The 27,088-nt window shown below is 47.8% G+C and overlaps 1 protein-coding gene across 2 annotated transcripts; it reads right to left on the minus strand.

Annotated features, from left to right (window-relative positions):
- Nucleotides 1–25,129, minus strand: POU2AF1 (POU class 2 homeobox associating factor 1). 2 transcript variants are annotated; one of them, XM_088842921.1, is made up of 6 exons: nt 14,142–14,228; nt 13,916; nt 5,154–5,284; nt 4,613–4,655; nt 4,263–4,528; nt 1–904 (listed from the first exon to the last, which is right to left on the minus strand). In XM_088842921.1, exons 1-6 carry the CDS (start codon nt 14,211–14,213, stop codon nt 590–592), a joined length of 828 nt encoding a protein of 275 aa, XP_088699047.1. In that variant the 5' UTR covers nt 14,214–14,228; the 3' UTR covers nt 1–589. The 2 variants fall into 2 exon arrangements, with proteins under 2 accessions (XP_088699047.1, XP_055278452.1); XM_055422477.2 differs by lacking the exons at nt 13,916; nt 14,142–14,228 and adding an exon at nt 24,777–25,129.
- Between the last annotated feature and the right edge of the window lie 1,959 nt (nt 25,130–27,088).

Genomic DNA, 27,088 nt, shown 5'->3' on the forward strand with positions numbered 1-27,088 from the left:
CCCATCACCTCGCTGAGCCCCAGGCCTTGAGACCCTGCTGCCTAGACGGTAGAGCTGGCCAAAGCTGAGAACAGCAAACAAAGGCACAATTGTGGGAACTGACACTCAAGGCCTCCAGCGTTGGTTCTGCCCTTGGAGATGCTGGCAGGGCTGGTCTTCCCATCCATCTCAAAATGACAAAGCACGGGACGTCACTGCCTGCAGACGGCTCAGTGGGGCTGCTGCTACCAAGAAGCAGGGGCACTGGAGAAAGGGGCCTTCTCCAGGAAGGGAACGTGACAGAAGTGAAAACCGCGGACCACAGAAATTAGGCAACACCCGGCATCAAATCTTATCTTTAAAATCCCTAATTCCTTCCCAAAAGGGAACCAAAATGGAAAAAGAAATAAGAAAGGGCGAGTGAGAAAGACGGGGAGGAACGGGAGGAGGGAGAGAGGGTGGGAGAAAGTCTGGTTTACAGTTCTAGTTTGGGGTAGAAAGTGTGGCAACTTCAAGCAGAAATGAATCTGAGGGTTTGATCCCAGGCTCATCTTTACATCCCAGTTTCAGGGAACAGGGTGCTGAACAGGAGGCTCTGGAGGGCGTAGCCCTAAAAGCCTTCCACGGAGAGCGTGTGGCTGAGCGCGTAGGTGTCGCTCTCTTCCTCCTCCAAAAGCAGCTTGTCGATGGTCAGGGAACCGATGGCTCTCCTGGGGTCCTCGGCGTCCGGGAGGACTGGCTCGGGGATGGAGATTGGGAGCTGGACAAACTGGGGCCCAGGCAGGGCTGGGGCTGGAGGCTGGTACTGCAGGGTGGAGGTGGGCAGCGTGGACAGCGGCTGAGGCCACGGGAAGTAGGTGAGCGGGGCCTGGTGCTCGGGGCCCTCCAGCGGGGGCCCCACGGTGGGCGCGGCGGCACTCCTCGTCTGTGATGGGGGAGACGCGGAGTGGTTAGCAGCCCCGGGTACCCACTGCCCACCCCGGTCCTTGCTGGGATCTCTGTTTGCCTCACCTCAGCCCTGTCCTGCCACCTCACTCCAGAGGGCTCTGCCTTCCCCTGCGAAAAGTCTCCCGCAAGAGAGAAACCAGACAAACTTCCACATCCCTTTCCCTGTCACTCACTAGGTATATGCCCTCTCATACTTCCCTACCTGAAGCCTCTGTTTTCTCATCTGTAAAACAGATGACCCAAAGGACTGACATCACCGGGCTGAGCGAAGAACATACGCTTTTCCAGATTTCTTTGAATATAAAATGCACCCAGATTTCAGAGATCTCAAAATATATGTGTGCAGGGGTGACATACATCTTAAAATCAATGATAAAATAGCATATTGAACAACAAGCCCATCACACAGCATAGCAGCTGTATTGCCAAGTGGCCACTGCTGTGCCTAGACACAAAGACTCTCCTGGCTCCACACAGCAGGTTTGGGATTCTGAGGACCCCTTGAGCTCAGCTCCACTAGCCTGCCATTACCTCAGCCTCTGCTGCTGCTTAGCTGGGCCCCCTGTGGTCTTTCCAGGGACCTCCAAAGGTCAGGGCCATTCTCCCAGGTGCTCTGTAAACAGTATCTTTCACCTGCATGGTGGCCATCCTACAAATCCCAGCTCAAGGAAGGAGGTAGGGAGAACTGTCTTTGCACGGAATGATGTGTGTGTGAGAGGCCAAAACCTCCCCCATCACCCTCTGTCCCCTGTCACATTTCCTCCAGTGGCCACTGTGTCTTGAGAACAAACTATTAGAGTCATTAGTACTGTGTGTTCAGTCATGTCCGACTCTTTGTGGCCAACCAGGCTCCTCTGTCCATGGAATTATCCAGGCAAGAATCATGAAGCAGGTTCCCATTTCCTCCTCCAGGGTATCTTCCCTACATAGGGATCAAACCCATGTCTCTTGTGTTTCCTGCATTGGCAGGCAGATCCTTTACCACTGGGAAAGAGTTTATTTCAATCTTCTGGGACCTTGCTGCAATGCATATTCTGGCACAGGAGGTCTGATCAGACCTGGATTCTGCATGTCTAATAGGATCCCAGGTGATGCCGATGCAGCTGGTCCAAGGACCACAGTTTGAGTAGCAAGGCTTTAGGGTATTTTTCGATAGAATAATAGAGCCGGAAAGGGTCTCAGAGGACTTTCAGCCTCCCAACAAAGCCTTATCACTTCTAGTATTTTAAAAATCCAAATGGAAATCCTACATAAACCTGGGCAGGTCAACGACCACTGCAGGTTTCTTGGCTCAGGGATAGAATTACATCAACCCATCATACAGGTCTTATCTCCTGCGGATCAGGAGTGGAAATTGTTAGCTCTAACCAGCTTTGATGAGTTAATTTACAAAATGGCAAGACAAATAAATTATTTCTTAATAAATACGGTTTGTTTGATACACAGAACTTTTCAAAGCAAGAGGTGGGATTGATGAAAACGATAAATAGTGAAAGGAATTCCTGGTCCTGAAATGGTTGGGAACCATTGTGTCCACCACTCCCAACCCCCACCCCAGGCCTCCGATATAGAAATGAGCTGCCTTGGAGGGGTGTTGAATGAACTGCTTCCCATCCACCATCATTCAGGTCCCATCACTGGTTTGCTGAGCAGCAGGTGGGCATGGAGGGGAAGGGGTCCTGCAACCCAGGCTTGGATGGTGCTTGAAGGGGAGGAGCTTCAGAATGACACTGGACCTTGAGGTAAACAGACGGGCTTGGGGGCCAAAGCAAGCTCCATCATCATGGGTGGGATCTGCAGTGACTCATGAGAGCCTTGCTCTGCCTCCCACAGCCTTCCTTGAACTGGTGCTGGATATGGCTGTAACCACTGGTCTTTTCCCCTCTGAATACCTGAGGGCTTCCCATTCCTTTGGTCAAAGAGGCACCATTCACATAAAACTATTTCTCTTCCTTCCTCCATTCCTAGGGGAGCAAACCCTTTCTTTCCTATCCAGCACTTGAAGATAGCACTTGGTTAATGCTATTGGTCAACTTTGAGGCAATCATAATAACTCGTATCTATTGAGTGCTTTCTGTATTCTGGAAACCAGGCTGAGCCCAAGAAGTGTTCTAAGCAGTCTAGGTGCATCAGGCCATCAATCATGACATCAACCCTTTCATTAGTATTCCCATTTTACAGATGAGAATGTTGAGATTCAGAGCATTAAGTCACTGCGCTTGGGGTCACATAGATAGTGAATGAAGGGGCAGAGTATCAGACCATCTGACACCAGAGGTGGAACTCAAAAAATTACCCTGCAGGTGAGTCTCTCTCCATCAAAACCACAGTTTTCTGAAAAGTTGTGTCACATGTTGCTCAGCCCAGAAATTTTCTGAAAAATTCCATTATTGGGTGGGTGAATAATCACACCCTAAATCATCTGATGCTTTTGAACTGTGGTGTTGGAGAAGACTCTTGAGAGCCCCTTGGACTGAAAAGAGATCCAACCAGTGCATTCTAAAGGAGATTAGTCCTGGGTGTTCATTGGAAGGACTGATACTAAAGCTGAAACTCCAATACTTTGGCCACCTCATGCGAAGAGCTGACTCACTGGAAAAGACTCTGACACTGGGAGGGATTGGGGGCAGGAGGAGAAGGGGATGACAGAGGATGAGATGGCTGTATGGCATCACCGACTTGATGGACATGAGTTTGAATGAACTCCGGGAGTTGGTGATGGACAGGGAGGCCTGGCATGCTGTGATTCATAGGATCACAAAGAGTCAGACACGACTGAGCGACTGAACTGAACTGAACTGAAATCATCTGAGTAGAAAGGAGAGGCTGGCTCTGGCAGGAGATTCCATGCAAACATCAGCTGGTTCCCCATTCAGTAAAAACTGAAACCCATCCCTGAGATTCACCATATCCGAGGCAGCAGGGGAGATAGGGCAGACTGGCAGGCCGGTGGGCGTGCCAGCTCAGGGAGCAGAAGGCAAGACAAAGGAGGCCGTCAGCCTTTGTATGGGAGACATTTGAAGTCACTGGGAATGAAAGAAGGCCTCCCTGGACCATTTACCCAATGATGGGGTTTGTAAGAAAATTTCTAGGCTGAGCAACACGTGACACAACTTATGAGAAAACCATACTTTTGGTGGAGTGAGAACCACCTACAGGGTAGTTTTTTGAGCTCTGCCTCTAGTGTCAGACCGCCTTACACCCCGCTCTGGAGGACAGGGGGTGCTTAGATGACCTGATTCTCCTGGGCATCAAGAGCAAGGAAGGTCAGGGGCAGGAAATCAGCCCAGGTGCTGGAAGGGTGCCCTCCACATACATGCCTTCGTGTGACGTACCGTGACGTTGGTGATGAGCGGCTGGGAGGCATAGGTCAGCACCGAGGAGGGCCCCACGACTGTGTAGCTGGGGCACACAGGCTGCACATACATGTCAGCCGAGTAGGGGCAGCTGACAGCCTCGTGGGACACGTACTCGGTGTAGGGCGTCCACGGGGCCAGGGGCTGGAGGGCGGCCGGGGCGGGCTGGGAGAGCCAGCCCGCACACAGGGCCCCCTCCTCCGTCACTGTGGAGGCAGAGACCTCCATGTCAAGGCAGGAAGGACCTGTGGGAAGGAGGAAGTTACAGAGCTTCACGTGACACCCAGACGAGGGGCTGGGAGGAGGCCGGGGCCGCGGGGAGCTCTTACCCACTGCTGTGTAGGTCGCCAGGGGCTGGTGGGGCAGCACCACCTGGGGGGGAAGGAAGATGGGGTGCAGGGTTCAGCCACCTCCAGCGAGCCGTCTGCAGGAAGCATGCCCAGGGGTTCCCAGGGCAGGAGAGGAGGGGGTGGAGGGCAAGAACCCCCCTCGTTAGAACAAGCACCTGCCCCAAGACCCAACCAGCACCACCTATACTTTCCAGGGGGTGGGTGTTTTCCTTGAGCAAGAAGGCTGTGCACTTAGGGACTCGGTCTCACCCTGTCCCAGGGGGACCCTCAAATCCTATCAGGACGTGTGAGGCACCTGCTGCTCAAGGGGGATTCCTCACCCCACTTCAAGTGACTCAACTTCTTCTGCCCTGGGCCCGATCTCCGGCAGCCATACCTCTGCGATGTGTGTTCCTCATGCCCTTGCTGAGGATCCAATGGAGCAAGACATACACCCCGCCCGACCCCCTTGGACCACTCCCCACTCCCTACACACACACGGACACACACACACACACTCCGACCACAGCAGCCCCCTCACCGCAGTCGGTGTCACCGATGTCCCACTGCTGGCATGGCCCCGTTTCCTCCGCAGCAGCTCCTTCACCGGCTCCTTCACGCGCACACCCTGGTACGGCCGGGGTGGGGCCGGGGCTTGCTCTGGAGCTGTGGCTACAAAGAGAGCATCACTGGTACTAGTCTCCCTGTGCAGACAGCCCCCAGCCCAAGGTGCCCGCTCTCCTCCAGGGTCTGCCTGCTCACCTAAGCTGTGCTTGAAGGTGCGGACCACAAGTGACTTCCTAGGACATTCCTCCCAGGGTTAGCACTCCTCCTGCCCCAAACCTTCTAGGCTCCCCTCCACCCAGACAATTCAGGCTCGAGCACTGCAGCATGATCTCAACCCAATTCCCCAAACTTTTTGCACACTAAACACCACGTGGAACGTGTCAGGCCAGAAGTTCTGTCTAGACTCCTCCTCTCCACCTTCTGGGAAGGTCTCCCCTCCTCATCTCTACCAGCAGTCTCCCAGGGTCAGGAGTCCCTCTCACTTTTCTCAACCTCTTGAGTTTCTTCCTGACCCAAGACTACCACTACAACCCTCTGAGCTGGCCACCAGGGCCCACAGACTTTGCTTCATCCTACTACCTCTTCAACTCTTCCAGACAGGTTAGAGTTCATCATAGGGGGCAGTAGAGGATGGCATAAGAGCAGGGACTCTGAGTCAGATGCCACAGGCCTCAAAACTTGCCTCTGACACTTTCTAGCTGTGTGATCCTGGGTGAGTCACAGGCACATCTCTCTGTGCCTCTTAACCGGCAATTTCTTATCAAAGGAGTATCATAAGGAGTCCCTGACACAGTAAATGGGAAGCATAATACAGGCTTCCCAGGTGTCGCAGTAGTAAAGAAACCACCTGCCAGTGCAGGAGACACAAGAGACACAGGTTCAATCCCCGGGTCAGGAAGCTGCCCTGGAGAAGGAAATGGCAACCCCCTTCAGTATTCTTGCCTGGAAAACTCCATGGACAGAGGAGCCTGGCAGTCCATGGGGCTGCAAAGAGTCAGACATGACTAAGTGACTGAGCACACACACACACATGGTACATGCTTAGTATAAAATCAGAGACAGAATTAGGGGCTTCCCTGGTGGTTCAAATGGTTAAGAATCTGCCTGCTATGTAGGAGACCCAGTTTCGATCCCAGGGTCAGGAAGAAGCCCTGGAGAAGGGAATGGCAATCCACTTCAGTATTCTTGCCTGGAGAATTCTAGGGTCAGAGGAGCCTGGGTAGGCTATAGCCCATGGAGTTACTAAGAGTTGGACATGACTGAGCGACTGAACACTTTCACTTTCACAGAATTGAAATACAAGCATTCAAACAAATCTTTAGTCTTCTATGTAATACTTAGTAATCCCTTTTTTGCTATAAATTTCTTATGCCCCTAGCTAGACTATAAACTTCCCAAGGTGAAAGAGTATACCTTATTTCTCCATATCTTCCCAAGTAGCATGTCCATAATAAACTTAATAATTTATTGATTGATTAATTGGTTGGATGGTTTCTCAAAATGTGCTGCCAACTCATTTTCCCTTCACTTTTCCTGGACATTCAGAATGGTCTGCAGTGAGTGCTTCCCGGGTTTTCTGTGGCCCCTAGGACAAATAACCAATGGTGACCCATATGCCTGGGGCCAGAGAGTGTCCAGCTTCATCTCTCAGAGAAGGTTCCCTCGGCCTTTTGTCATCAAGGCCAGGAAACTGAAGCACCGCGGGCTGGGACACGGGGCTTTCCCCGAACAGGAGAGCAAGTCCAAAGCATCTATGGCTGGGCAGTGACAGTCTGCCCTTCCAGATGGAAGCCTGGCACCTTGGACCCCTGGAGGGCAGACCTGGGTCAGCCCAGAAAGGCAAGTAGCACTGGGCCTTCAGCTCACATGGTATCACTGATAAGAGCCCAGGGACCTGGGCTCTGAATCAAAAGCCCGGAAGCCCAGATATCTATTAAACCCGGATCCGCAGCGCTGCCCTAACCGAACTTTGCTCAGTAAATACCCAGCTGATAACAAACACCCCAAGCCTGACCAGCACCAGACCTCCATCCCTGCTCCAGACACAAACATGGCTGGGCCTGGAAGCCCAGGCGGAGAAGCAGGGGGAAGAGGGAAGGGGTGTCCAAGAGCTGCAGGAATGCATGAAAGTCAGAGGACCCCAGACTCAGATGCATTCACATGGGCTTCCTAACCTGGCCAAGTAAGCTGAAGCGACTGGGGAGTGATACAAAACACAGATACCCAGACCCTGCTCCCGAACAGTCTGATTCTGGGCATTTGATGTGGGCTTACAAATCTGTATTTATAAATATCACTCAGGCGATTCTGAAGCTCTGCTGGGATTAGAATCACTGCTAATTCATCCCTGATCTCCCTTTAACATCCCAAGATGAGATTAATTATCTTCTTTCTAACATTCCCTGTCATAACAATGGGTCCTTACTGATATTCACTTATTCTTTCAAATATTTCTGGATGCTGGGAATACAGCACTGAACAAGATAGATGTGGCCACTGCCCACACGCATCTTGCGGTCTAGAGGGACAGACGAATGATAAAGCAGTTATAACTTGTGAAATTCAGGCTGAAGCAGGAACGTGTAGCAGAGAAAGCCAGCCTGGGACCTGCACCCTGGGACCCCCATGCACCATCATCTTTGTTTAAGCAGCAGTGACAACAGACTTAAGAGCCTAGGATACCTGGGCTATTAGTTTCTGGTGGAAAGATCTCAGTTGATTTACATCGCAAGCCTCAATTTCCTCATCTGTAGAATGGGGCTAATAGTTCCTGTCTCACATGGTTCTTGTGAGGATTAACTGAAATAATACACAGGAAGCTTCCAAAGCCATGTCCAGCGTGTGTCAGAAAGCTCTTCCTCCTACCTGACCTGCCTCATGGTGACAAGCAGCGTTTTCCCTTGCATTACCTTCTAATGAAACTCACAATACAGATCCATTTAAAGCTTTCTCGTGGACAGAATGAGGATCATAATGGTTTGTATTTGGTAAGGTAACTTGAGAATTACATGTAAATGCTTAGAATAGAGCTTACACTGAGAAAGCGTTAAAAAAATGCGAGCCAATACCATCATTGATATTTGTAGCAGGGTCCCCTCCCAACAACTGAAGACAGATCCCAGGTGCCCTATAGAGTTGGAACAAACATTCCATTCCTTCAGCTATTTCTTTTTTTGGATTCCAAGAAAGAATGAGAATATTAGAATAATTTATTGCAGACTAAATTAACACAATAGAAGTGGGGGAAATAATAGGCAGAACGCAGCAGGCACTGGCTGGTGATTTTTTAAAAAATAGCCAAACTTTATTATTAATATTTGAATTACCATATGTTGATTGTGATTTCCTCCCATAGTATCAAACATCAGTGTATAAATAAAAATTAAACATAGATTTGCAAAGAGCTTTGTGTTAAGACAGCCATAAAAAGCAGCCACTGTGAATCCATGTTCTGATTGCCTTTGTGCTTCTTCTCGGTGATCAACAACTCACTGAGGACAGGGCTCATGAATTTCAACCTCTCTCTGAAGTGCTTCAGGATGTAGTAAAATAGGAACTTGTTCATGTTTGTTCCCTCTGAACAGAGCTAGTTTGTTTCTGTTTGAAGTTAGTGATGACCTCTACAACTGATTAAGAGTGATTCCCATGCTGTTTCCTTCAGCTACTTCTCAATGAAGTGTTTTGAACCCCTCTAAGTTGACTCACTGGAAAAGACTCTGATGCTGGGAAGGATTGGGGGCAGGAGGAGAAGGGGACGACAGAGAATGAGATGGCTGGATGGCATCACCGACTCGATGGATATGAGTTTGAGTGAACTCCGGGAGTTGGTGATGGACAGGGAGGCCTGGCGTGCTGTGATTCATGGGGTCGCAAAGAGTCGGACACGACTGAGCGACTGAACTGAACTGAACTGAACTGAACCTTCCTTCTGTCTGCATCACTCCAGCACAAGTTCTGCCACTTCCCCTTATGAAGATGCCAGCGGTGACCGCAGGCCCCAGGTGTGGCCTGACACGGGGCGAGCGGGGACCTGCCCTCCTGCACTCTGGTCTCCCATTCTCAGGGTTACTCACAGCTCCAGCAGATTGGTTCACACCCATATCACTCAACCTACACTGGTCTCTGGTTGAGTTTCTAGCTATTCTTAGGCAGACAGTGCAGCCTGAGGCCTTGTGCATTCGGGAAAATGCAAATAACCCCCAAATATTTGGGGGTCTGAGCATGGTGGTCACACTCTTCATTCAGCTGGGGCACAAGAAAGGCATGATCTCCCACGCACACACCTCAGACAGGTGTACCATTCAGCACCCGCTGATCTGCTGATACACTTCTAGGGAAGGGCCAGAGGGACTCTGGATCCCACTGCCTCCATGGAAGTGGACACGGGGACCTCCAGGCTGCAAAGCAGCCACCTGGGCACTTCCCACTTCCCGGCAAGTGAGAGATTCCTGCCTCCTGTTGGTTTTGAATCAATGAACAAAGAGGGCTTGGGGAACTGCTGTGAGCAGAGGTCATCACACTCTGAGGTCTGGACTTCCTCGGAACCCACAGTGTCAACAGGTGTGCCCTGGAACACCATCTGGAGAGCAGTTTTGAGGTCCCCACCTCTTCCTACTGCAGTCACAAAACTCCCACAGCTCCCAAGGACTCCTGGCTGCCAACTCAGGAGTCCCCAAGCACTGCCAAGGAATTCTGTCACTGCTGTCATGGGAGCAGGCAAGAGTGAGGGTGCTTCTGACAGTGTCTTTGCAAAGTGCCCATGAAATATCAGAATCTGAAGCCTCAAGACAATTCCCACAGGACCCCAATGGCCCAAGTATATTTCCAAGGTGGAAAACCTGCAGTTGGCATCTTTCACACCAAACTTTGTGAAGCAGCAATAACCATCTATAATTCCACTGGACTTATACTGCCTTCCTACTGCCACTAGCATGAGAAATGAGCCCACAAACAGAAATTTGGAAGAGGAAAATAAGTTTGTCTGAAGTCATGATTGCTTTGCCTTGAGTCTTCTGGATCCCTCAATAAAATAACTAAAGAAAATTTTAAGATTATCAAAATAATTTCTTCAGGTAATAATACTAAATAAAAGAAGAGCCAAGGAACGTAAAACTGGAGATCAAAATAACACACAAACAGAGATGAAAGTCCAATTTCCCAAAGCAGAGTTGACCAGAGATTTTCACAGCCCCCAACCGAATTGCAGGTACAGGTAACACTCTCTCAAAACCTAAGTTTTCTCACCATTTATCCTGTGGTTTGAAGACCCTTTATGTCTCTCGGGGGTATCCACATGTCCAGCACTGAGAAAACTCTTTTCACCTAAACACAAGCCTCTTGACTCTCATGGGGAATCTCCAGTTTTAGTCTGAGAAGTTCAGCCATATTATCTTTCCACCACTGCAAGTCAGTCAGCAATGTTGTTTGGGAGAAAAACAAAATTCATTTACAGAAAAACCTATGAATGTGGCCCCACCGAGGGCTTCCCTTTTCCAAAATGAGCAACGAAAAAATCTGAAGGTATAAAAAGTCAGCAGAGGCTATTTCAGTTCCCCCTGCCACATACCCGGACATGCTCCACATCACAAAAATAAGAGTCCTGCAGCTGCTGTTCCACTGGAAAGCACAGACCATGACAGAGTCAAGCCCAAGGGTCACCTGAGAGAGCACGCTGGCTGCATGTGGGCCCTAGGCTTGCTTTGCCCCAAGCTTCGGGAACATAGGATTCTACTGATTTAAATAAACATGGCCCTTGGTTCCTTGATGAGGTATAATAAACATCACCAAGGAAACATGCAAAATCGCCAGCACTTGTTTATTTAATGACCCCATGCAAACCATGTTCACACCACAGTAAGAAAGCTACAACTAAAGAGGCAGGTCCCAGTGAAGCCAACACCCAGGCATCTCCTCAGGGCAGCTTGAAGAGAGCCCTCTTCAGGCAGGAGGTACCTAGAACAGCCCCCAAGATATTCTTGAAAGAATGCTCTTCTCCCAGCCATTGTCCGGTCACACATGTCCCATGAGCCAACGGGGGCCAGGCCGTGAGCTGAACCCCAGTCGGGACCGCTGCCGTAAGGGATTCAGGGTGAGCCTACATTTCCATCATCAGGGAACCAGGAAGGGGAACCCATCCCACCCATCTTGACAATCTCTCATTGACAGCGCTTCCCATTTACAACTGACTGGTTGAAACTCGAGGATGCAGCCACATGAGGCCATTTTGAACGACAAAACTTTTCTGGCCCAGGAGGACACATAACCTAGTATCGATCACTCCAAAATAGCCACTGTACATATTACTCTCTTTTGCTGATGAATCTTTAGTAATATTTCAAAACAGAAAAAGAGCCACTAAGGAGAAATACAATAATGTTTTTCTTTATTTATAGCAAAACCAAAGCCAAATAATTGAACAATAGGCATTCAAGGCATTCAAAGCCTAGGGCTAACCTAGCTTCTAACTAAAAACAAAGTCAGAAAAGTTGCTGACACTTTTCACTTTAATGAAAAGAAGCTTATTTGCGTTCTTGACCTAAGATAGTTGAGGACTCCCAGGAAAGCTTAACTCAATTCAGCTAAAGGATTATTCATATCCTTAACTGAACACTACTGCAAGTGTTGTTGGTGAAGGTCTGAGTCATATTTTTAAATTTGTTCTTTGCATTCACGGACAATGGCTGATTTTTTTTTTCCTAACTGGAAGAAAGAACTTGGGCTTTGGCCAAAGTTTGGACTTGACACGCTATAGAATGGTTTTCCCACCCAGTTTACACTAGATTATAGTTTACTTTTTTTTTTTTTAATATCGGCTAACAAAGAGATCCCATGTGCATGTAAATATAGGTTTTCTATTCACTAATGTCTGGACTGAGAAAGACCCTGAAGCCAGGAAATAGCAACATGTTACTCACATACTTTAGCAATCTACACAACAGGGCCAAGGAGAAACAGACAGATGGACGGCAAAGGTGGCTTTAAAGGTGGAGACAAGATGCGGGACAGTGAACTCTCAATTGAATTAGGATTTGATGTTGCTGGAAGGCTGTTGGTCGCCAAACAGGAGTGAGTCTTCATGTGTAGACTAGGGTGTCTCCTTCAGGATATCTCAAATATGGAAGCTGAGCCCATGTTCTCTGGTCCAGTTGCAGAAGGGAAGGGAACGGTCGGTATTCCTGCCCCCGCCAAACCTCCTATGTCCCCATTCTAAGAGTTATATTCCCATCAGCCCCCACAGAGCTCATTGAGCAACCATAAGCAGGTCACTGAGAATGCATCAGGAGGTCCACGGTCACTTAGGACTTCCCCCGACCTGGTCAGGCCTAAAGGACCCAAAGGAAACGCCCTGATAAAAGGAGCCAAGGACGCTCCTAAGGTACACTTGGGGTGACTATAGAGTCCCAGATCCAAGGGGTCTAGAGGCCAAGTAATCCCTATTTAAAGGAAGCTAAATTCGGCACTGAATGAACACCCAGGGTGATTCAGTTCAGTTCAGTCACTCAGTCGTGTCCGACTCTCCGCGACCCCATGAATCACAGCACGCCAGGCCTCCCTGTCCATCACCAACTCCCGGAGTTCACTCAAACTCATGTCCACAGAGTCGGTGATGCCATCCAGCCATCTCATTCTCGGTTGTCCCCTTCTCCTCCTGCCCCCAACCCTTCCCAGCATCAGAGTCTTTTCCAGTGAGTCAACTCGTCGCATGAGGTGGCCAAAGTATTGCAGTTTCAGCTTTAGCATCAGTCCTTCCAATGAACACCCAGGATCTATCTCCCTTAGAATGGACTGGTTGGATCTCCCTGCGGTACAAGGGACTCTCAAGAGTCTTCTCCAACACCACAGTTCAAAAGCATCAATTCTTCGGCGATCAGCTTTCTTCACAGTCCAACTCTCACATCCATACGTGACCACGGGAAAAACCATAGCCTTGACTAGACGGACCTTTGTTGGCAAAGATTAGACTCCTCCCAAATTCCCAGGTGGTGCTAGTGGTAAAGAACCTGTCTGCCAATGCAGGAGACTTAAGAGACACAGATTCAATCCCTGGGTCTAGAGGATCCCCTGGAGGAGAGCATGGTAACCCACTTCAGTACTCCTGCCCGGAGAATCCCATAGACAGAGAAGCCTGGTGGGCTACAGTCCATAGCGTTGCAAAGAGTAAGACACGACTGAAGCGACTTAGCACACCCACACCTGAATTATGTTAGGCTTAAGTAGAGACCCCTATTACCCAGAGGCCCCTCTCATTCACCAAGCTCCTGTCTGAACATTCCACTATGCAGCCTCAGAATTCCCTGAATTGTCCCAAAAGTTGTGGATGAGCCACCCATGACCTTGGGTGGAGTCAGCCACGTGACCTCTAGTGTCAGAACCTTGTGACTCTTTCCTCAGAGGCTCTACTGCTGAGGTGTCCCTCCCCAAGAGTGCTCAGCATCGCTCACACAGCCGTCCACCCTCCTCCAATCCTCCTGCAGAACAAGCAGAGAATGGAAGGCTCTTGGATTCTGCTCTTGACTCCCAGAGACAGTGTCACTGTGAGGTCTCTGTTTTTGGAGATTCAGGTATGTTGAGTGCAGGGCTCCCAAAGGTCTGTGTGTTTCCTACTCACGATCTTAACTCCCAGAAACTCAGAAATCACCACTCTCACCTTTGCATGATGTCCTGTGGCTCACAGAGAATTTGACACAAATGCTTTCATCACAACTTCTGAAACAGACAGGGAAGTCTTCCTCTCACCCTCCTTTCCATGGATGAGGAAAGTGATGCTCAGAGATGTTCAGTGACTTGCCCAGGGACTGCACTTGTGAACAGCAGTGTCATCACCTAAACCCAGGACCTCTGATTCCAAGTGCAGTCCACTTCTGCCTCACATTCTGCCTCCTCCCAGACCGGGGCAAATCTCATTTATTCCTCTGGGTGACACTGGAGGTCGGTGTCAAATGGTCCCCTGCTCAGTTCTAACCTTCCTGGCTCCAGGCTGGGAGTCTGGGCCTGTACCACTCCCTCGACTGCCAATTCCTGCAAGAGACGACATCTGCCAGCTGAGGAGGCAGAGCGAAGTCCATGAGAAGCTTACCGGCAGTGTGCTCACATGAGGAGTGGCGAGAGCTGAGACCCACACAATTCCCCGCAAAGTTTTATTTTTGGTATTTTCGACTGAAATGACAGCAGATAGGTTCACCTGAGAAACCAGCTGCATCTGCCCGCCTTTTACAGAAACTGGGGTCACCAGAGCAGAAAGGGCTCCCGTCTCACATACCGTGTCTCGGGTGCCAAGGAGACCCCTGGCAGAGGGGTCTTTAAACAAGGCAGAGCAAACCATGTCCCTGCCATCATGGAGCTTGCCATCTAGGCCGGTAGAGTATGTAGACTTAATCAGATCATAGCACAAGCAAACCTAGAATTACAAACTGGGACAGAGCTGCATCTGCCTCACAGCTGAAGGGTTCTGGGCTTGTTTGGCTCATTTTCACCTCAATTTGGTTCAGTAAGGCTTGAATGAGCAGCAAGTTGGGGGCCCCTGTCTCCAGGGGCTGTATGAAGAGGAGAGTGTCTGAGCACAACTGTTCTATCTCCAGTGCAATGAGACAGGGGTTGGGCTCAGCCCATACCATGCATGGATGCCTGACCCCAGATAGAATATAGTAGCCCCAGACATTCAGGATCCTTCCTCAGCCTAGGGACCCTGGACGAACCCCAAAGATGTTTCACTTATCCTGACCTGGCAGATTAGTCCCCTAGGGGAAAACTCAGACCTAGAAACTCAGATTCCAAGATGGAAATCAGCTGGCTTCAGGAGTTCCAAACAGTCTCAGATCTAACCTTCTGATATTCCTATCTGCAGGAAGCCTTTTGAGTCAGGCTGCAACAACTCTCAGTGAAGTCAGAGACCACCTCCTTCTTACGGTGGACTCATATCAATTAGGAAAGGAAGAAGCATCTAACACAAGCCTAAAATCCTTGGCACTGAAACGTGGTGTGGTGTTATTTGGAACTCAAGCAGATCTGGTTAGAATGTCTACTACACAGCTTATCACTGTGTGACCCTTGACAAATAATATAAACTGTGTGCGCCTCATTTCTCCATTTGCGGCATGAAAATGATGATCTCCATCTCATGGGAATATCATGAGGATTGTATGAAACAAACACCTAGTATGTAATAGGTTTTCAAGAAATGGCTGTTCCTCCTTTGTTCTCAGCCAAAAATCTGTGGCCCATCACTCATCAGAAGAGTAGCCTTGGTACAGTGACCCTGACATGCCCTCATCCAGCTGCATCCTAATACTGAATGTCTCTATCCTCAATACACCCAGGGCCTTCTCAACCTGCCTTCATTGTATTCCTGGAAGTCATCCCTCAGATTCTTGGGCCTGATGTCCCCAGCAGCAGGATGGCCTTGTTCAGGAGACAGGGAAGGCAATTATGCTGCAGAGAAATTGATCAAAGATCTCACATGCAAACAGAGCATGTTTAAATAGAGAAGAGACAAGAAAATCCTGGCACTGACCTCTTGTAAAGATATCAGGAGCCGAGCAGAAGATTTTTTTTAATTCCAAAGCCACCAGAGGATTAAATTTGTGGCATATTTTAGTTTTTAAGGACTACTCCAGGAAGGAGCACCTTGGAGATTTTTGAGTGGCAGACAGAGTAACCTGTATGTATCTCCGAAAGGACAGGGATGCAGCCATGACTGAGGCCATTGTCACAGATACATCTTTAAAGGGCTAGAAGCCTAGGAGCACATTTCACATGTGGGATGGAAACATGGAAGTATATGAGGGAGGGCTCTTTAGTGAACAGAGAGGGGAGCTTTCTCACCTATTAGAACAAGACAAACTTCTGGCTGACATACTGAGCACTGCCTCGCTTTATCTAGAGCAACAGGGATCAAAACAGGAGAAGGGACCTACACTGAGAGCACTAGACCAGACCCAGGGATGACCCAACCCAGGCTTCTCACCCAAATTCTATAGCAAGGCAGGACCAGAGTAAGGAGACGGAGCAGAGGAGACAGATACATCTTCCCTCTTCAGGCTGAGACCCAAAGCCTGAATCTAGAATTGCCAGTATAATCTACAACAGGAAAAACCTATAGTTAGAAGCTGGAGGAGGGGACAGTTGTTTGTTCCTTGATTTGAGCAATATCTAGTTTGGGATTTCTAAGAGCAAAGGGATTCCTATTTAAAAATAAATTTTTTTCCTGAGACCTTCAGGTGGGGACAATTTCCTTGGAGGAAGGACTCTTTAGACTCAGCATCAGCTATATATTTGGGTCAGACCCAACTGTCCAAGACATAAGGCTCATGGTGGCTCTGGGTACAGCCTACATGAGTGAAGGTAGCCCTAATAATTGACGCATGATGTGAATGTAACTGCCAGTCAAAATGAGCTTTTGTTTTAAGTCTCTGGTTTACTAACTGGTAAATTTATGATGTGGGGGAAATCCCTTCTGAAGGATACTGAAGAAGTTAGAACAACACGCTTGGGAAAGACATCACTTGGTCAAACTTTGAGGAATGTACCCCCTTCCTTATTCACAAGGTAGCTACAGAGACTGAAAACATGACTTTTTATAGCTTCAAAGCTTCATGGAGACCAATACAGCAAGTTCGACAGTGACTCACTTTTCTCTAGGAGTGAGGTCCTTACCCTGGAAGTATTTAAACCAAGGACCTGTCACCAGCTATCAGGGTTCTTGCTAAGAGTGGAGGACTGGTCCAGGGCAGAATTGTCAGGCTGTGATCTAAAACTCTGGAATAGATTAAAGGTGCCTATAAAGTGAATTTTTTGCTGAGAAAGGGAAGAAAGTGGGGGAGTCTGGAGGTGAAGGAGCAATCAGAGCTCCAAGATCGTCCTCAAACTGCTCCGGGTTTATTTTTGTATGAGTTCTGCAGTGATTTTGGTTGGAATAAAGGAGTTGGTGACAAAAATGTTTTAGACAGCAGCATACAGAGCCTTGAGTTTCCTTCCCAATGCTAGTATTTTATGTTCTGAGATGCCTCTTCTGTCCCCAGAATCTAAGCAAGAAGTCTAATCACCGTTTATTCTGGAGGAGGCACATCTGAAGCCACCTACATGCTCCACGACACCTTCCCTGATTCCATTCTCCTCTCCCTCCTGCTGAAGATAACTTATTTCATTGGCTGATTCCTCTAGCTGGAAATAATCCCATTATTGGATGGATGCAGGCTTGCATGGGATGATCAATGGACGGTTGATTTTCCTTCTATCCGCTTCTTTCTAGAGTTGGTATTGCTTTCATCCAGCATTAAAACTTGCTTCTGTCTTCAGCTTTCTTGCCTCCCTTTTCCTTCACTTCGCTATCTCCCCAGCATTTCTCAGTCCTGGAAGTCATATCAATCCTTGTACTCCTCTTCCAATTAAATGTATGATTCTTGCTAGAAAATCAAAAAGGAGTTCAGCTTTTCTTAAGCATGGTCAGATCCTTTCTGGTCCCAACACCTGGTCTGAGGATGATTCTGGTCTGTAATTCTTTGGCTCCCTGCTCTTCCCAGAAAGTGATACTAATGAAACCATTACTAAGAAGAGGAGGCAGCACATTGCTGTTTCAGTTTTCGGTATCATTTGTGCTATTTCTTGCAGACTTCAAGCTAGATTATGACACCTCAATTCCAATCTTGTGAATTTAAAAAACAAACACGAGTTTGCCAGTCAGTACAAGCCTGCCACCATTCCCCGTTATGAGGCTGGTAGGAAACTGCAGCCCAAGTTCCAAGTTTGGTCACAGAATGGCCAGCTGCACCATCGACCTTGACCACTAACCCCATCATGAGTTACAAGATGGGAAATATGCATCCTGCTAATTCACACAAAAAAGGCAGAACTCAGACGTCATACAGAGTGTAATCTAGGCTTAGCTGCATAAACTTTGTCCTCAGAGGTAACGTGAGAGAGAACAGGAAAATAATGACAGTTAACTAACAGCTGCTGAGTGTTAATGCCGGGCACAATAGGAAACACTTACCACAACCCTGTGAAGAGCTGCATTCCCATCGTGAGTATAAGGAAATGGCACCAGAGCAAGGAAGAGGCACTCGCCAGCATCATACAACCAGTGAGGCATAAATCCAGGATTCACACTCATATCTGCCTGCCCCAGGGGCTAAGCTTTAAAACCATTAAGAGGAAAGAAAGAACAGAGCTGTCACTCTCTAAATCAAAATAGTCCCCTAAACCTGGCTTTCCATGCCTTATTTATACACACAAACACATACACACACATGAAGGGACAACCTGAGTTTTTCAAAGTCTAGATGGTTCAGAATGAAAGAAGTGCTGAAAAAAGCCTGGGCTCCTAGCACAAGCTTCCACACAGAGCTGTCCAGAAAACACATTGGCTGTGTTATTCTGGGGAGATTCTGGTCCTTCCCTCACCTTTGGATCTGCCATTGCAGTTAAAATATCTGCAAAGGAGTATAGCAAGAAAGCAAAGACTTCATTTCCTTCAAGCTGAAACACATGCACCAAAAATGAGTTTTCAAAGTATGAACAGACATTTACCAGCTGGTGTGTTCCATGTGTGTCACGGTCCTTGCCTAACGCGAAAGGCCTGTGCTTCTACAGGGAGCAGGCTCCTAAGCCCCATGAATGAGACAAGAACCTTTGGTAAAGAGACAGGACAGGTGAGCAAGATAGCACTCAGGGTAAGTTACTAACTCATATTTAAGCTTCGTTTTCTCATCTATGAAATAGAGCTTAAAACAGAACCCACCTTGTGAAGTTTTTACAAGGATTAAATGAGATAATACATTCAAGTGTGGCAAAGACTGGTGGTTGCCACACCCAACACCTGCCCTTTCCTTCCTTGCTATTGACCCTTATGTTTTGGAGAATTGACAACATGCCCAGCTAAACAATGACCCTATTCTCCCTCAAAGAAAGGAGTGGCCATTAGGTGTCAGCAGAAGTTGTGTGTTGGTGGGGAGAGGCCATGATAGAGAAGCATGATTTTTTTTTTGCCTTTCCCTATTCTTCTTCTTCATGGTCTGAAGCACAGATGTGATGGCTGGAACTACAGTGCAACTAGAAAGCAAATTTGAGGATAAAGACCACATGCCAAGGCCAGCAGACCGAAAAGACAGAAGTAGCCTGAGATTTTTGGCACTTACAGCTTCCATATAGCCCTGCAGACTACTATGCACCACTTCCATGTAAGAGAAAGTATACCACTTTCCTATCTATTCAAATCCATGTATTTTCTGGTCTCTTCAGTAACAGTCAAATGCAATCCAAACTGATCAAACAGAATATCTGATAGACAGCATGGCACCAGGTAAGCACTCAGCACCCCATAGCTGATGTTTACTCCATGAAAAGGATTGAACTTGCTATGCTCATAGTAATGCAATGACCAAAAGTACATCAGAAGCCATCAATTTTAGCCTCCAAGTCAGTAGTTCTCAGCTTGACTGCACATTAGAATCACCTGGGATGCATTTGAAAATATGTATTTTTTCTTTTGAAAATAAGTATTTATTTCTAATAAGTACTCATGAAGAGTAAGAAACTTGACTTGGAAAAGGATTTTAGTCAAGTTCAGTCCCCTTGCCCTCAGCCAGGAAAAGAGAAGTCCCATTTTATAGCTGACCAACTTACAACCCATAGTGGTTAGGGGGCATTCTCTAAAGCCCCACACCTAATTACCCAGAGACTAGAAAGTGGAATCCAAGTCTCCTTCCTGCAAGAATAATTTTTGCCATAGCCTCATACAACTAGTGAGGGATAGGAGACCCGGCATGCCGCAGCCCAAGTGGTTGCAAAGAGTCAGGCATGACTGAACAACAGCAGCAACATACAACCAGGACAGAGGGTTTCAGAGGCGGTCTCTCCATCCCAGGCAGGCCCACTCTTATCAAGGAGTTTTTCTACAAAATGAGAAAACCGCAATGTTGTTAAGCATTCCATAAAGCTGAAAATTATGTTCATGATCACAATTAGCAACAATAGCTGGCTAATGATCAATTAGCCAACTTTGGTTGTTTGGCTCAAAGTGAGAAATTGGTGGACAGCTTCATTTAGTGGGGAATAAGGCGTGCTGTGACTCATGGGGTCGCAAAGAGTCGGATACGACTGAGCGACTGAACTGAACTGACTGAAGCTACTTTAGAAATAAACTAGAAGATGAAAAACAACGTAATATCTTTACTTTGTAATGAGAATGTTTAAACACAAAAATTCACAGGACTTCTAAGTGAATTAAATGTCCAGGTATTTAGCTAATAAGTGTGGACAACCTTGATTCTTTTTTATGCCTCACAACAGACCAGATATGCAGCTTTGAATCAGAAGAGAGGTTTCAAAATCTCTGACTCAAGAACTTTGGAGCTGTAGAGGGGGACAAGGTTGGCTTTCTTATCTAATTAATATAGGGGGAAGAAGTAAAGTGTCCACCTTGAAGACATCAGCTCTTCCACTGATTAATCTGTATGTTTAGCTGATGTGTGTCACTTATTTCACCTCTTCCTATGCAGTGAATTCTTGACCATCTTTTGGATCCTAATTGTCTTTATCAACAAGAACCACTGAATCAATAGATAAACTTGGTAAGAAGCAAGGGTGTTTATTAGGCATATTACTAAATGTAACAGAATAGAAATATTAGAAGCAGTTCACAGACCTAAATTACTCCTAGTTATAAGTTCATCTGAATTTATGCAGGAGAGTTCCAAATACTATATGTATATAACAAGTTTTTCTTATCTTTAACTGTACTTTTAACTGCTGTCAAAAAGTTGACTATTTAGAGGAACCTTGGAGTAAAGTCTAGAATTCTATATTACGGAGAATTTTGAGATCTGAATTTATCTATTTGGGGAATCTCTGTTCAAGTTATCTGAAAGTAAATATTCATGCCATAATAATTTCATAAGACTTATATCCTGTTCTTAAGATGCCTCCTTGAGCACTACAATGAAGGAACATCAAAGCCAAATCTATAGGATATCAAGTCAAGCAGTCAGTTCAAAGAAAATCAGTCAAGCCATTCTTTGTTATAATGTAGATCTTTCTGTAACATGAATAACAATTTAAAAAACATTCATTCAATTCATTCATTTTCTAACAAGTAGTGTTGAGTCTACTATACACAGTTCCATCGCCTTTAAGAAGAAGTCAACCAGGTCAAACTTTTCAGCATTGTGTAAATCATATCATCAACTGACCGTTAGCTTTATCTCCCATGGCTGTTGTTATTGTGCAAGCCCCCAGCAACTCAGAGAAATGAACACCTAAAGTACTACCCAAATCATTTTAAACCCAGAGGTCAGAAAACCTTATTTTAAAGGGCCAGATAGTTATGTTTTTTGCAGGCCATATGGTCTCTGGGGCACCTACTCGACTGTTTCATTGTATCAAGAACAGAAGCAACCCTAGACAATATGTAAATGAATAGATATGGCCATGCCCCAGTTTTTTGTGTTTTTTTTTTTCTTTATGAACAACAGAAGTTTATTTCTATTTTTTTTAAACTTTGACTAGACGGACCCTTATTGATAAAATAATGTCTCTGTTTTTTTTTTATTTTATTGGAGGCAAATTAGCTTACATTAATATATTGGTTGGTTTTGCCATACATTGACACGAATCCACCCCGGATGTACATGTGTTCCCTTTCTTGAACCCCCCCTCCCACCTCCCTCTTCCCCATATCCTCCCTCCAGGTCATCCCGTGCACAGTTTTTATTTACAAAAGTAGGTTGTGGGACTGATCTAGCACTGAGGCCACAGCTGCAGACCGCTGTCTGATTTAGACCCTTGGAAAACTGTATGTAGGTCCTATCAATCAAAAATCTTTTGATAGTAAAATATTCTAATCAAAGTGTGGGAAATGACTGGAAAAGATTCTGCATAACCCTAAATTACTCAAGATGGGCCCACGGGAGGTGTCCTAGGAGGGATGGTGCTCTCATACCACTGTCATTAATACTCAGGAGATTTAATGACACTTTCCCTATTCTCTACTTTTGTTCTGACAAAAACCTTGTAAGGCAGGCATTAGAACCCTGTTTTCCAGATGTGTAAGAATGTGAAAAGGTTAAATCATTAAGCTGCAGAAACGACTTTCAGACCCAGGCCTGTCTCACCGCATCGTGCCTGCTATTTCTACAGCACTGTCACCAGTTGGCCTTAAGAAGGGCTTCTTGCTGGGTAGACGTCATGCAGGATCTGCTGGACCCAGTGCAGAACCTGAGGGGAGGGGGCAGCAAGTGGATCTGCAGGGAGCATGACTTCTTTGTTCAACTGACCAATCAAGCAAATGGCAGATTCGTGGCTGTGGCTTGAAGATTTCTGCCTCTGTGTGCCCACAGTTAGGAGCTGATCTGAACCAAAGACTACCTTCACATTTCGTCTACAAACAGGGGTCACGGACCGAGTAGGGAGGAGACAACATCCACACAGTAAATGTTTTCTTAACCCTTTCCAGAACCCCACAATACAGTCATTTCAGATCATGCCTCAAGGGTGTTTTCTGAAAAAAGAAAGTGCCTTTTCAGCACTCCTGGTGTCTGATTTCAAATTCTGACCTTCCATCAGGTGATTCGAAGTGGGCTGACAATGCTGCCCTGTTTTTACTGGTTTTCCCACAGGGTTTAGTCACCCAGGTACCCTCAGTGCCCTAGACAAGGGCCTCACTTGGGGTAAGGATGTGGGTCCAGTGCCCAGGGCCTTTCCTAATTTCATTTAAAGTGCCAAAGAGCAATTAATAAGAATTTTGATTATGTACATCTGAACATGTAGAATCATTCACTACAGGTATTCTGAGGACGAACTTACAACGTGGTCTCCCTGGGGATGGAGTTTTGCTGTACCTGACTGACCTCCAGGGAGTGAGCAGGAAACGCGCCTCTAGCATCCCCTTTAAAAAGAAATTGTTAATCTCTTAGGAGAAGTTAAAGAAGGAAAAATGCAGTGTGTAACCAACAGCGGGAAATATGGCAGCTCATGTACACAAGGAAGTAACCCATATCTCAGGCACTGAAGCAGAACCACAGCAGACAACATCATCTCAACGGCGTCTCAGCTTACTAAGGGTAGCCCTGTGGAACCGGTGGGTATCATTTTTACCCTATTTTACATAGAGAAACCTGAGGGTTAAAAAGAAGAAAGTGACTTGCTCTGAGCAGGTAGGAACCAAGGCAGAAGTCCCTGCAGGGGCTCACATAAAACCCACAGACTGACCTCTAAGGGTCAGGGTCAGGGCATATGGAGACTCAGCAGCTCCCAGGAGGGACATCATTGCCCACCTGCCACCATTAATGCATTTCCACGGGGCCGTCTGCCTTTGCCCCTGAAGGGGAGCATCTTGCTCCATCTTTCTTCTGGGAACAATAGCCACTATCCATACTAGAATATCCCTAGGTATCTTGGAAGGTTCCTATAATTCTTAAACCCAAATTAGAATTCACTTCTTTTCATTGAAGAAAAAAAAAATTGCATCTTGCCAACATCAAACAATGATGAGACTTCACAATCTCAGAAACTTTGAAATCGTTCCTTCACATTACACATTAACAGGCTCAACTCTTGGAGAATTTACACAAGAAATAAAGGAAACAATGAGCTGCTGATAAAGTGACTGTAAGCTATGTCTAAATGAAGATATGTTTTCAGAACTTCAAGGGCTCCAACAGACTATCTTGTGTAAAAAATAAAGCTTCCTAATTTATCTTTTTCTGTAAACCTAGGTTCTTTTGTATTAAGTTCGCTTGAGGTAGGGTGTACCTGAATTCATTAAAAGGCATTTTAAAGACCTAAGCACCTTTAAAAAGACAGAGCAAATCTTTGGTACCTCTTTCTTGAGGAAATACAGAACTGAGCCCCAGGAGGGTTCAGCTCTCATGAGGCTGTTGAGTTGACTTTGTTTTTCTGAGAAAGGAATGCTGCCGAAAAATTCTGTGTGACTTCAATTATTAATAACAGGAGTGTCTGTTCAGTCCCACATGTGGAAAATAAAGTTCACAGATGTTCCATCCAACTCCAGGGATAAACACTAGGGTTCCAGGTAAACCCACGCCCCCTTGCTCAGGAACCCAGGAGCTTTGCCACAGGAGGGGAAGAATGACGGGAGGCAAGACAGGAGAGCAGTTGAGGACAGGCTTGACAAGCCAAGTCTCCACATCCTCCCCATGCAGTCAGCGATACATCGTGACTTTGGCAGAAAGCTCAGTAACCCAGAGAGGAACGGGCCCACGGAACTGAACCACAGGCTGAAGAGTAGCTGTTTATAAAAGTAAAGCAACTCAGGTAAAGCGCTCCACTGCCTTCCCCTCCAAATTTTGTCCGGTGAATCATCAGCTGCCCTTTGTTCACCACCGTGATTCGTGTGGGAGAGAGGATGAGCTGTCCCACCTTGGAACACTCGTTCGTTCCTCTCCAGCCTGGAAAATCAGCATCACCTCTGACAGGTCAGTTTCTCCACTGGGCTCCATCTCGCCCACCTTGCCCTTCTGCCGCCCTGGCTGGGGATGGGGACCCACTGCCTGTCACCCCCAACACCTCCCTGCTCAGGCTGCCTGCTGGAGCCGGGCCCTCCCTCGCTGACACGGCTGCGGCAGCCACGGGCCAAACCACTTACGTTTCTGCCAGAGCATGGCCTGCGACAGGATGTTGCCTTTTCTCTTTGAAGCAGACAGTTTGGCTTCTTTAATGTGAGACCCGGGTGTGCTTGCCTCCAGTGGAGCCACCGCCTGCTCGGAGGCTGCTTCCTCGGCTTTTAAAGGCCGAGTTCCCGCTCCGGGGGCACCGCGTCATCACATCCTCCCACCCGGGCGCCACGGCACCTCTTCGCCGGTGGGGCGCCCTCACCCGCCCGCGCCCACCGGCCGCCACCCTGTCCCGCTCGCTCGCGGCCCAGCGGCCGCAGCTGCGCCACGGCCCGGCCCCGGGAGGCCGTGGGCGCCGGGACGAGGCCCGCAGAGCGGGCCGGGGTGCGCGGGGCATGGGCCAGTGTGCGTGAGTGTGCACTCCGTGAGCAGGTGTGTCCAGCCGGGCCCCCCTTCCGCGCCCGCGAGGGGCCCTGAGACCCCCTGGAAAGCTCCGGGTGTCCTGCGGAGCCCATTCAGGCCGCTCCACCACACGGGGGTGTCGGCAGCAGTCCCTCCGCCCTGGGCCCTGCTCGACGGGAAATGCGATTCCCGGGGGACACGGGTTCTCAACACTGGAGGAAACACCTGTAGACGCTTCAAGCCTCACTAAACAACCTCCTCATTCTTTTAATAATGCTTTTCTGTGTATTCCATTTTGAACCAAGTTAGCCCCTTCCCTTGTCCACCCCCAACCACCAGCGAAGTGGCCAGGCCTAATCACGCTGAAATCGGGGGAACACCAGCCCCGCTGCTCCAGGCGAGCCCATGGAGAAACAGGCCAGCTCACTCAAGGCAGAAGGAAGACCGATCCGGGCTCTTTGTCTGGAGCTGGTTACTCTAAGAGAGCTTGCTGAGGAGATGTGAAGGGAGTCTCCCTCCCAGCCTGCACCACCTGTTAGCAAGAAGCCTCAGGACGGAAAAGCAGTGGGGTACATACACCCTCCGATAGTGACTGGTGTGTCAGGCCACAGACTCCTTCCTAGTTCGTGGCTGTCTGCGCTTAGTTTCCTGAGTCCACATGCTCAGGCTCTGATGACCCCATACCTTTGGGTTCAAGACCCCCTGAGTAGAGCCCCCTAGGGCAGGGCTAGCGTCTTGTTGCTCTTCCTTCCACACTGGCTCAAAACCCGCTCACTCAACCTAGATTGAATCATGCCATTCTCCAGCTTAAAAAGCCTTCTTCACCTGCTGCCTTCAACCACAAAGATGGAGGCATAGAAGGCCCCTGGCGATCGAATCCTTATTGGCCTCCCCGGGCTCATGGCTCACTGCGCCGCCCCCACCACTGGCCCCCAGTGGTCTTCCAAGCACCTCTGCCCCCATGCAGCCCCCTGTCTTTGACACTACCGTCCTCTCTCCCTCAGTTCCTCTTCTCCAGTTCTTCACCTGAACATCACCTCCTTTTCCAGGATCCAGCTCAAACAGGACCTGTTCTGGTGAAAAAATGTTCTGATTCACCAAACCTCCTGGCACAGAAAATATGTGTCCCTCTTTTCTCAGGCCCTGGAGCATGTTCTGTTTGTCACATGGCAGTAAGTTGTGTGACTCCACGAGGTTTTTATCTTTGTCTTCATGGTGCCAACAAAGAACCTGGAGCACATGTATCGCTCCGTAAAATTTCAATCAAATGAAATGATGACTGTAATGAATTAGTCTCTAATGGATTATTGATTTGAGGGCTAGCCTTGAGAAGAAATGTTATCCCCTTAAGTTACTCATTCAAAAAACAGTAAAGTCTAGCTCCTGACTGAGTTATGAGCCCTCAACACAAAGCCTCTGGACTTTAGGACATGGAGGTCCACAGTCGTGGCCTGGCAGGCAGCAGTGCCATGAGGCCTCGGGCCACCCTGAGGAGTGTCCACAGAAACAGGGACATGACCATCAGGCCTGACTCCATCAGAAGAGACATGGGTTCCCTTCAAGGCTCTGGCACTCACTGACTGCTTCCCCTTGATCAAGTCAAGTAATCCTTGTTTATAAAATGAAGAAGCAGCTCTCTGGATGTCTCTTACGAGGAATGTGACCTCACTTGTCCTCTCTCATATTGCTCTATAGTTTGGGCATCTGTCTCATTCTCTCCAAGTTCCATGAAGTTAACAACATTTCCTTATTCATCTTTGTCTCTCCTCATAGGCCTCGCATAATGACTTCCATGAAGTAATAATAACTACTTACGCACCAAGCTCCATGTGAAGCCTTAGTTACGTCATCTCGTCACCACAGCTCTTTGAGAAAACTTCTACCCATGTTGTCCAGAACAAACAAATGCTTAGGAAATTTAACTTGCCCAGTATCACAGGGC

This window comes from Moschus berezovskii, chromosome 14 (genome assembly GCF_049115385.1).
Source record: "Moschus berezovskii isolate FMDL1 chromosome 14, NW_MosBer_1.0, whole genome shotgun sequence".
NCBI lineage: Eukaryota > Metazoa > Chordata > Mammalia > Artiodactyla > Moschidae > Moschus > Moschus berezovskii.